This window comes from Semicossyphus pulcher, unplaced genomic scaffold, assembly GCF_022749685.1.
Source record: "Semicossyphus pulcher isolate SPU_LCO1_2020_fin unplaced genomic scaffold, fSemPul1.0.p SCAF_19, whole genome shotgun sequence".
NCBI classification, from domain to species: domain Eukaryota; kingdom Metazoa; phylum Chordata; class Actinopteri; order Labriformes; family Labridae; genus Semicossyphus; species Semicossyphus pulcher.
In genome coordinates this window covers 13902468-13914343 of record NW_027211692.1, presented here as the reverse complement: position 1 = coordinate 13914343, position 11876 = coordinate 13902468, and the positions used below count along the sequence as shown (strand labels likewise).

The 11876-nt window shown below is 40.7% G+C and overlaps 1 protein-coding gene across 1 annotated transcript; it reads left to right on the top strand.

Moving 5' to 3' along the window:
- The first annotated feature begins 250 nt into the window (after positions 1-250).
- Positions 251-10509, top strand: gvin1l2 (GTPase, very large interferon inducible 1-like 2). The gene is made up of 4 exons (XM_069668930.1): positions 251-376; positions 2129-2262; positions 4115-9083; positions 9166-10509. The coding sequence occupies exons 2-4, from the start codon at positions 2220-2222 to the stop codon at positions 9305-9307; spliced, it is 5154 nt and encodes a 1717-aa protein (XP_069525031.1). The 5' UTR covers positions 251-376; positions 2129-2219; the 3' UTR covers positions 9308-10509.
- Positions 10510-11876: the final 1367 nt, after the last annotated feature.

Below are 11876 nucleotides of genomic sequence, written 5' to 3'. Positions count from 1 at the left end.
TGCAGACCAATGATAATCCTTTGTGCAGGAGTGTCTGACAACATTTCACCTGCACTGCACCTGTCTGCCTCTCTGCACTGAGACAGACACACAGTTCCTGCTGTTATCTGAGTATCAAGGCTGTCATGTAAAAATGTTTTACATAAGCACGAATGTTAACTGGTGCCTAGTTGTGTCTTGATGCTGTGAGTGCGCCTGCATATGACCGATGGTCGTGTAGTTTGTATGGGATTAGATAGAAGAGCAGGAATGTGTCTTATCGACGTGCAGACAGGTATAAGAGCTCTTCTGACTGAGACAAGCACACACCTGCTGACTGAGAATATGTGAAGGATACTTGTTTTCTCTTACCTGGAAATTCAATGGGAGGAATTAGGTAAGTTTATGACTTTAGAACAAATTAAATATAACAGTGATATATAAAAGTTTACATTGACATCTTATATATTTGACTTATAAGAGAAATCGTAGATAAAACAGCAAGTTTGCTCGATATGCCTAATCTTCCACTACTTCACGAATCACACAAGTAACCAAAATCTGGTAAAATATCAAGAGTTAACTGGAGTTATCATATATGTACTCTACTTAAACATCTACTCCACCGCATCCCAGAAGGATCTATTCTCGTTGTTACTTCATTCCATTTATCCGGCAGCTTCAGTCAGGAGTTACTTTTCAAATTTAAATCTTACATAAAGCATTAAATGATCACATTAGAAATCTTAATAGGCACAAAATCTTTCCAGATGTATCCCCACTGTGTGACAAATGTCACAGTGAAGAAGCCAATTTTCTTCACAGTTACGTTAACTGTCTGAAGTTAATGCCCTGACACCCTTCTGATGCTGTTTGGAGTCTCTGATCAGTTTTCCATGCTTAATAAATGTCAACAACAGGTGGTACTCTACGCTCTTATCACTGCAGACAAACGTCATGTTTTGGGGAGAAGAAACAGAAGCCCCACCAGTTAGGCACTTTGACTAGATTTGGCGTCCCCTTCCTTAATACATTGAAGATGCAAACTCAGGTTGACTATACGACACTGATGACCCCCTTTGGAGTGACATGAAGTAAAGTCCCGGGAGGGGGGGTAAGGGGATAAGGGGATAGCTGTATACCCTTTTGTTGTTACCCTTGTTTTTTTGTAGTTGTTTTTTATTGTCTTTTCTTTCTTTTGTTTTTTTTGCTTGCTGACTTGTGTGTTTGCTTGTTGTTTTCTTCTATTTAAAATGAGGACAAATCTGTAACATTGAATGTTTCCTCAGTAAAAACATTTGACTAGAAATACGATGCATTAAGAGTAAGTCAGTGGCCTGTCACTTTTGTAAAACACCAGCGTTTAGTCGCTGCTAATGTCTTTAGAAGTTGTTAGAAGTTGCAACAAAAGGATATTTTTCAGCTGTATACTTCTCACCTGGTTAAATTTCATAAAGTTTTGATGGTCTATAGAGATAAAATTATGCAAGTCTCACAAACAGCCAGATGAAATGATTGGAAGAGCTTATTACGGGCCTGAAACACTCACAAATAGCAGACTTTTACTGGTCAGACCATTGTATTAGTTGCTGTTGTTTGTATTATAACAAAAATTATAACAAAAAAAAAAAAAAAAAAGGTTTATGTTTAGGCGCCGCTTTAACCCAAGTAGAATTTCTGTCTAACACTGGGTTGATCTACTTTTAGCTACAAATCACAACTGGAAATCAACCAAACTCTCAGGAGCAGGGAAGTGTTAAATCTATAGTCACTTCAGTATTGAGCGAGCTCAGGTGTCCTATTTCTTTCTGACAGCCCGCTGATCTGAGGAGACACTATTATATCACTATATCATGTTCCGCTCGTCATGGATCAGGTTTTACTGCAGTAGTAAAAACAAAAATGAAACAGGGAGGGGGTTCATGCTTCAGTGAAGCGTTTCAAGAAGATAAAAGTCAGGACGAACCAGACCTCTCTGTACTTTCCACAACGAGCAGGCGTTCAGACAGCCGGCTATGACATATTCTCGTTGTTAGTAGGCTTATATTCACAGATAACAATAGTGGTATTAGACCAAAGGATCTTGCAGGAGTGTTTTGTGCTGCCTTTTGTATGCCTGTCATGCTTATATTATGAATTTTAATCACAGGGTTCCAGTCAACACTCCACATTGTAAGTGGTTGACCAGAGAAGAATAACAAATCTAATCCGAAGAGGAGAGACACTCGGCTGGATTTAACATGTCAGTCAAGATACCGAAGAGGCTGAGCAGCAAAAAGAAAAGTATGTATGATTATTTTTCAGGGGTTTTGGCATCATTGAAACATGTTTTGTATTTAAGAACTTTTTCAACTTATCTGAAAATGCTGTGATTCATATTGATATTGAAAATGGGCAAGGTACTGTGTTTCTTAAAGAAAAATGTCTTTATGTCTAAACTCTCAAAACATCATCCCTTGTACTCAACCTATGTGATATTGTTTCATAGACTAACAGATAATACTTAAAATAAACAATCTTCGGCTCTCGGCAGTAGAGTACAAGTTGGTGCATTCAAACCTTATGCAAGCGTAACATGGCGTGGAATTTTTGCAAAGAACAAAGGTGCACTAGGTGAGAATTGAGACATCAACACTGCAACAGTAACCCAAGTCAACACAGACTGTGTTTCCCCTATGAATGTGTCTGTGCTTCCCGAAAATCTCAGCTAATCCAAATATGTTTACATTGTAATAAAGTAAATGCTTGAGCTACTAATGCTACATTTTTGTAAAACAACCATGATACCTAGTCATATCAGCCATGTCAGCTGTCATAGATATGGTCCAAGGTAAGCCTTAGCCAGCGCTAACTTTTAGCTTTATCAGAAGAAAAATGTTAAGCCTTGTCTAAACTGTGGGGATGTTGTCTGCCTACCTGAATGAACTGAAAGACTATAGGTACTCTGTGAGAGCACTGTTCTAGAGGGGTAATAAGGCACTATGAGCTCTTTAATGTACAATGGTGTCTGACCATTAAAAGCTTTTATTTGTGTTTTATTAGCTTAATTTATATTCAAGGTTTTAGCCCATACAGAGAAGCTGATATGCTGACACGTGCTGGAGAGTCTTTAGATTTTTATGTGGGCAGCTTTATAACAAGGACATTCAAAAGTCTTACATGTCGCGGTTGAAAGGCATATCCTGATCAAAGATAACTCCCTAATATCTTACAGCAAGCTTTGAATTGAGTTTGGTAATTGGTTTCATTTGGCTTCACTGAAAAGTATAATTGGATATCATCTGCATAACAACAAACATTTATGGTGTTTCCTGATAATATTACCAAGAAGAAGCATATACACAAGGTAAATAAAACCAGGCTGAGCACAAGCCTTGTGAAACTCCATGACTATCTTTGGCATGCATAGAGGATTAATCATTACAAGATGTACAATCTGAGAATAATCTGATAAATAGGATTTAAACCAGCTTAAAGTGGTTCCTTTAATGACAATCAAGTGTTCAAGTCCCTGTAACAGAACGTGGCGGTCAAATGCCACACTAAGATCTAACAGGACAATTACAGAGAGAAGTCCTCTGTCTGAAGCAATTAAGAGGTCATTTGTACCTTTAACCAGCATTATCAAAGTGCGATGGGGGACCGACTGAAAATCAGTGTAGGATCTGAAGTTTAAAAGACCACATATAATTATCCTTATTTGTTGTACTACTGTGATGGTCATGGTTTAAATTTGTGTATATTATAATGTTTATTTTTTAATTCAACTGATTTAAAAAGGTCAAAGGCCACACAGTCTCTATGCAACTTTGTTTGGGCAACCATTCTAAAGGAAGGGCAGAGCAGCATGAAGGACTGCTTTTAAGAAAAATCTAATATTTCTTTACATTTTTATACTCTTGATTAAAAATAGTCCATGGCAGCAGCTGAAAACAAAATGTATGATGACAAGCAATCAGTCCAAGTAAAGTATAAAGACATAGTATACACATAATCTATGCTATTTATATCTTTGCTTTGTTTTTTCTTGATTACATGGACTTGAATTTTACAATCAATAAAAATACATAACTTCTGAAGACTTAAAAATGTTGCTGATCCACAGCACTTATATTTGTTTGTTTTTTCAAACCAGAACTTCCAAAGGACAATGCACAGGCAGAGGTTCTTTATAGGCTTGGCCTGGAGGCCTTCTGGACTAAACCATTGGACCCAGTGTCTATGTTGGACATCAGCACTTGGAATCTGGAGAACCAAGCTCCTCTGGAATCCAAGGATCTACCACATGCTTTCCTCCGTCGTCTTTGGCTGCTAAGACCAGATGCCCGTAGTTCTTGCTGCAAACCTCAGCATGATGTTCTGAATAATGCCAATGAATCATCCGAGGAGACGATCAATGGTTTTGGAGGAGAAAGCCACTGTGACATCAACCCCCTTGATTTAGTTTCAGGTGTCTTTATGTCTGCCAACTCTTTCCTTCAACAGGAGATGGCTGTGCGCATGGTACAATGCCAGTTTGCAGTGCCTCTGGTTCTTCCAAACATAGATCCAGAAGAACCCAGTCACTTCCTCCTTTGGCCTTCGAGAGGTGTTTTAAGCCATTGGGAATCTCACTCTCCAGAGACAAACAGGAGGGTCCAGCATGGGGATTTGGCAAGTACCTACATGCCAATGATTTCTTGTGTGAAGCTTGGTCGCTGTGGTGTATCCAAGTCACAGGTTCTAAACAATGTTATAGGTGGACTCGGATCTCCCACAGAAACATTTCTCCACAAGGGTATGGATGGAGGACAACTGCCCCGAAGACTCTCCAATGGCCTGGTAGAGATTGGGTGGTATCTACCCACTGGAGACACTTCAAGAGACGTTTTCCCTGTCCCTGTGGTCATCTGCAACCTACGTGGCGATGCCAATGCACATGAGAAATACCTCAACCTACTATGCCAAGCATCTTCTGCTGTTGTTGTTTTCTGTGGGAATCTTAGGGAGAAAGAAAAACAACTTCTTGCCACTTACAAACATATGGCAAGCAAGCTCATACTGATTGACCTATCAGACACTGAGACATATGGCAACAGGGTTGTGGGGTTTGCTGATCAGAACCTTGGCGAAAACCTTGGGCTTCCTGAAGGGTCAGTACTCCAAGGGAGTGCTCTGAGTGAGGAGGAACTGGCTAGTAGGCTGTCTGACACCCTGAAAGATCTGCTACCAGATGAACTGAAACTTGTTACACTTGAGGCAGTAGCAAAATTAGCAGAGGAGCTAGGCCTAGATGTGGATGAAGGGGCAGTTTGTAAAAAGGCAATGGCCAAAGCAGAGGAAGTCTTGAAAGGTTTAGCAGAGGGATCTGACAAATTTACAGACAAACAGCTTCCCTTGCAGGGGCTTTTGTGGAGAAGACTGGCTCAAATAGAAAAGGAGGAGAAAAAACTGAAAAAAGCTGGTGAACAAATCAACTCCCAACTGCAAAAAGAAAAGAAAGACATCTTTGTAGCGTTGAGCAGCTACAAAATGACCCCAGCTATGAAGATGTTTACTGATGTGCTTTACACTGCAGATAAAGTGGAGAGGACTTGTTTTCTTACTTGGATGAAGCTGAAGCTTTCCCTGATGCAAAATGAAAAACAAAACAGTCCAAAAGATTTCCTCACAAAACTGCTGACAGAAACAAATCACCTGTCTGAAAATTTTGATGAACTTGAAAATGGAGTGAACGACACCCTCGGGGACAGTGATAGTTTCTGCACAGATTCAACACCTGAAGAAGAACAAACTGAAGAGCAGCTTGTTAGTACTGAAGAGCAAATTTCTGAGAAACAATTAGAACTAAGCCAAGACTTAGAGCATTTCTTGCAAACGTCTACAGAGAAGACCACAGAACCACAGTCACAACAGAACGACGATCTTGAGTCCGCACATGAACCAGTCATAGAGCAGCAGTTAAATATGATGTCAAATGAAAAACCTGAAGAGAGTAATGAAGACATCGTCAATTTTGAAGAACACATTTCAGATGCAGAATTTGAGGCCCAAAACTCTCATTTGGAGTCTGGAGAAAATGGAACCTTAATTTACCAAGGGACACAGATAGATGAAGAGCTGACACCAGCAGGGTCTGTTTCCGTTGAACATCAGGTAGCCAAATGTTCAGAGCCTTTTGAACCGGATCCATCTTGGCTGGGGCTTGAGCACTTTTTGCGTGAGATGGGCCTAATTTTTGAGCTAACACACATCAGCCCTGGCAGTGGGAGCCACAATGTGTTGCGTCTCCCTAGCTTAGCTACAGACCTTCTTCTCTATGGAATTCCACTTGAACTAATGGATGGAGATGCCTCAAACATCCCTGTCAATTGGCTGGGCTGTGTCTTTGCAGAGCTGAAACGTCGCCTACCTCAAGACCGGTGCAGGACCCGGGTGCTGACGAGCCTTGGAGTACATCATGCTAAGAACGCAGAGGTCCTTTCTGCGTTATTTGGGGTTACATTTCCTGAAGGGAGGAAAAGAGCCACTAGAGGGTTGTACATGGCTGCCCTGTGTCTCCCTGATAACCTTAGAGAAGACATGGGATGTGATTTCCTGTTGTTGATTGATGTAGAAGGTCTCTGCTCAAAGTCTCTAGGCAACGAAAGAAATACGCTGATCCATGATAATGAAATGGCTACGCTTGCCACAGGATTGAGTGATGTTTTAATGCAGAACATCTCTCCAGATGAGAGTAGTGAGTTTGAAACTAACTTCAATGTGATAGTCAATGCTCTCCTGCGCATCAAAGAACGCGGCTCATTTCCTATTTGCCAACTCGTGGCTCAGGGTGAAGGAATAAATAGCGCATTGCAAGCCTCACAGTTAAGACGTGTTTCTGAGATGCTTCAGACTGAGACTGGGGAGCAAGGAACTAACAATACTGATCACCACAATGCAAAGACCCCATGCACGATCACGTGTGTCAAAGGGCCTTGGTACAATCTATCCCTCTCTCAACCAATTGATACACAGTATAGTGCGGCTGTGTTAACACTTAAGCAAAACCTGTTTGGGGCATTGAAGAAGTGTGCAGCGAAGTCTGAACCCATAGGGCTACCTGAGTTTATGAGTCGTTTGTGTGCTGTTTGGGATACAGTGAGAGAAGAATCGTTCTCTATTGGTCTGCAAAATACTGACATAGCTTTAGACTTGTCTTTATTGTGCACAGAGCTTTCTCAGTGGGAGGATAGAGTCCAGGATCATGTAGAAAGTTGGCTTATGGATGCAACAAAGAAAATCTATGCCACAAAGGCAAAGGCTTTAGACGCTGCAATCCAAAATGAACTTATGAGTGAGTTAAAGGAAGAAGCCAAAGAGGAAATCAAAGCAGAGGTGGACAAACTCAGGACAAAAGTAGATTCCTATTTGATGAAAGACAACCTTCACAAACTAAATACATTCAAGCCAATCCTGATGAGCAATTTGGATGAACTCCAGGAGCGAGTAACTGAAGACATAAAACAAAGGTTGGAGACAGTCACAGAGAGCCATTGCTCTTCAACACAGCTGCAAAAGCTTGAGGCATTTTTGGAGACAGAACAGGATTTCAAGCTGCATGCGCTGTTGGAGAACAGCATGTCGACAAAAGTTCTCCATCAAGATTCAGAACTAGAAGAAGAATTTGAGAGTGTGTGGAGTAAGACAGTGTCCAGCTTTGACTTCAGGCCCTCAGAAACTGATGATATTACTGCAAGAGTGACTGATATTCTGAAAGAGAACCTAATAAGCCGTGGTCTCCAGAAACACATGAAAAAACTGGAAGTCGTTGACCAAAACACGACTTCTACTTTCCTGGTTTATGATGAGCACTTTGGATACCGCAGCAGATTGAAGCACATGTTTGAAGATAACAACAGACTACAAAGGTTAGCAGCTCAAAAGGTAGCAAGCGATATCATAGACGAATACAATCAGTTTGTAGCAGCTAAATCTAGTTTAACAGCTGATTTCTCTGACAGCTATATAACAGAGCTGTTAGAAATTGTTGAAAAAGCTTTGAAGGAGAACTCCATGGAAATCAGATCAGCTTTTGAAGTGGATCTGAAAGTTTATCTCTGTAGCTCTGCTTGCCGAGACTTCCAAAAACTACATGACCGCTATGCTAAGGACACAGAACTTTTGAGCTGTATCACTGCAAACAAGAGCAGGTACTTGGCACAGTTTATGTACCAGTTCAGAAAGAGAGACCAGTGTCAGAGAATGGCTCAAGCCTTCACCTCCATGGTCATCAAACCTACAGTCTTGGACTACATTTATAGTCCCCTGGGGATGCGTATTGGTGAGGAGATCAGAGGTAGTGCACAGCAGTATCAATCCCCACGTGCCTTCCACCAAAGCTTGTTGGAAGAGCTGTTAATGGAAGACTGCTTTGAAAGCTTCCTGGAATATTTGCTCTCCTATGACAACTTCAGACTGACGAAGATCCAGAAGGCAGTGGTGGCTCACCTCTCTGAATCAACCAACTTGAATAAATGGAGGCAACTGAGACTGGGTGAAATTGTAGGAAAAATTGCATCAGCAGTGAGCCAAACTCTGGAAGGTACCAATGGAGTGCTCAGCGATACAAAGATGCTGCTGGAGAGAGTGTGCCTCACTTTGGAGAAAGACGGAGATGTGGATGTCACAAGGGCCCCTCTTGATGGACCTCTCTTCAGTATCACTACAGAATGGGATCGTTTTGTCAAATGTCTAATGGAGTTACTGGCTGCAATGCGCTTGGACCTAGCCCAGGAATTCTCCCAAAATGTGGATCCTAACCAACTTCTTCAGTGCCTTCCAGTTCAGCCGAAAGACTCCCTCTTCAGCAGAGTAAGAGGCTGTGAAAAGCAATGTCCGCTCTGCAGAGCCCCCTGTGAGCTGACACAGATGGAACATGAAGTTCACAGGGCTCTTCTACACAGGCCAAAAGGCATAGTTCCACATAACCCCAGATCTCTGTCCTGCATTAGTTGCCCTGAGAGCATGGCCGAGGAAAATGCAGGTCAACACAGCATGTCAACTGAGGGCCTCCATTCCCTATACCCAGACTGGAGCACCTCCCCTGAGGACCCAAACAACCAGATGTCCTGTACCTACTGGAGGTATTGTGTGGTTTATTAAAGGTTAAATATCATATTATATTACAAATGATTAAGTGAATTAAAAAAATATATATATTTCCAGGTATGTGTTGGCGAGGTTCAATGAGAGGTTTGCACAAGCATACGAGCAGGAGCCGGAGAAGATTCCAGAGGAGTGGCAGGCGATCACTGAGGAGGAGGCATTGTGCAGTCTGAAGAAGGCCTTCCTCGCAGCACAGTGCTGATGTTAGTACTCTCCTGTACTCTATGCTATTTTATCATAATAAATGTGATATTTTATTGCTCAAGTTCATGTTAGTTTATGTTTTATCTGGTTTACAAACCTTTAACATGTGTCAAGGATGTTGATATGCAATGTATGACGTATGTGTAAGCTCACATTTTATTTGTTCTGTCAGATGCATTTGGTCCACCTCCTGTTGAGACAGTTTTTCACCAGGCCCGATTTAGGCCAAGCTAATCACAGCCATTCAAAGATCACATTAAAACAATGAATTGAAAAGATTTGCTCACTCTATTGTTCAGTGACTCACTTGTAGTCCCACTGAATGAGCTGATGCATGGATGAACTTTTTTCAAACTAAAGGCTTTTATGTTCAGCACATATATATATATTTTGGCGATAATAGCTAATTATTGAATTAAATATTTGGTACTACTTCCTACTTGGAGATTTCAAGACGAGAGGGGAGGGACAAGCCTTCCTCTCAGTCAGAAAAAGGTCACAGCTGGTTTTAGAAGAAAACAAAACTTCTGAATACAAAAACTTGTTAATAAAAGTGAAATTTAATTGTAAGCTATGCAAAGACAGTCATTTCAATTTGCATTGCAGTGAACTTACAGTTGAGAAAAAAACCTGACCTTATTTAAATGTTGTCTCCTGTCTCCTAGTAATTTTGTTATAGTATTAATTAGTTTTTTAATTACTTGTGGCAACAACTTATCGCTGCCAGGAATATGTTTAGAGATTTTGTGTTGCAAATTAATTATATAGAAAGGTCGTTTCTCGGAGTCAGGGTCGCTGTAGGCTACTTGGATCAAGCAGTTTAAAGCAGCCTAGACGCTAGATATAGTTGTTTTTGTCACTTTCTAAGGACAATTATTTTGGACTTTATTAGTATTGGGGTTTCTTATGCTGTTTTTTTCCTTTGCTTTATTGTGTTTTGCAATGTATATTTTTGTTGTATATTCAGTTGTCGTTTATATTTATTGCTGTAATTCACATCATTAACCCTAACCATAATTTTGTTAACATTTTTTGAGCAACTGTATCCCTGCGAACAACTGTAACCCCCCTAAAATATTAAGAGGTTCCAGACTAATTGGCCGGTTTATGCCAAACTACTTGTGCATCGATATGCACAAATTAATTAAAGTATAAAAGCAATGAGAGTGTATTTGAATTAAGAAGAGAGCAGAAACATTAAATACTTAAGAATCAATACATACATCAACTTCTTTCTTCTTCTTCTCACCCTTTTAAGGTTGCTCATTGTATGTCTGCGTATATCAATGACTGTATATATAGATGGACAACGCTACTCCATCTGCTCCCATTGTACGTAATTGTTGCCAAAATAGCCCCTGTGATAGGCGCTGCCATCTTGCGATGGTGACGTCATACGGAGCTCAGAGAGTTCGCAGAAAAGATTGGCGAGTGAAGCGGCCGTAGCCACTTCTGCTGACCCAAAAACACAATTAATTTACCGAAAAAACAGCAAGGATCCCGCACGCCGGCGTGTTTAACATCAGAACAGCTTCTCTGGGTTGGTCTGAGGTTAACGTTCACAGGTATGGAAACTTCAATGACTGTAGTGATTGTTTTAGTTACGTTTCCACTCGCGGATCGTCCTCCGCTCTGCTCACCCGGAACTGACTGGCTGCAGGAGTCGAATTTGTCAACAGAGCTGTCAATCATCATTTTGACAGCATCAAATAACTAATTAAAAATAAACTTGTCAGAAAAATGAACACTTGGACATAAATCACCATGATAATAACTAACTATAATGACAGAAACTGAAAATGTATTGGGTGTGTATTTTGATTTTACAGTTTGACTCATGTCCCACCTGTTAACATGGAGGAGGCGGGCTTTATGACCTATACTGCAGCCAGTCAGCAGGGGGAGCTCGAAATGTTTTGGCTTCACTTTTAGGGAGCTGTCATGTCGTCCGTCTTTTTATACAGTCTATGGCATATATATGCAGGGGCAGCTTGACTACTCTCTTCTGTGGAACCATGCTCTGAAGTTTGCACATCCCTGCCTGGTCTATCCAGACAAACTTTGACCTTTTTTTTTTAACAGTACCACATATTTACTTTATGGATCCTACTCGGCATCAATGAAATAAAGGAGGAGAGTGAATGAATAGAGGTAAGAGTCAAATTGTGGTATCCACAAGAGGGCAATGTGGAGGATTACCTGAGCTTAAAGCTGTGATGAAAGAACTGAATTCACTGGTTTCATTTATCTTTGTACCAAACCTTTATGATTATTCTTTATTCTACTTATACGGGGCATTTTTATTGAATATAAAGGCAAAGAAAATTAAACTGTTACTTCACTGTCACCTGTGCAACAGCAAAAAATACACATATAATTTCTGATAAAACTGGACAGGTCACAACACCAAAGGTAACCTCTTATTCAGCTTAGATTTTATACAACCATGTGACCACTGTATGTCAGTCAATTTGTTTGGGCTTACGAGGATTTAGAAGCAACATAGCAGGTCGTAGGCTCTGAGCTAGGTGATGAAGTGCTTTAAAAATGTGTCCACCTCACTTGTT

Excerpts from the sequence above, each read along its gene's own strand:
- gvin1l2 (XM_069668930.1), top strand. The coding sequence starts at position 2,220 with ATGTCAGTCAAGATACCGAAGAGGCTGAGCAGCAAAAAGAAAA. Across the intron at positions 2,263-4,114 it reads GCTGAGCAGCAAAAAGAAAA|AACTTCCAAAGGACAATGCA; the intron begins GTATGTATGATT and ends TTTTCAAACCAG. Across the intron at positions 9,084-9,165 it reads ATGTCCTGTACCTACTGGAG|GTATGTGTTGGCGAGGTTCA; the intron begins GTATTGTGTGGT and ends ATATATTTCCAG.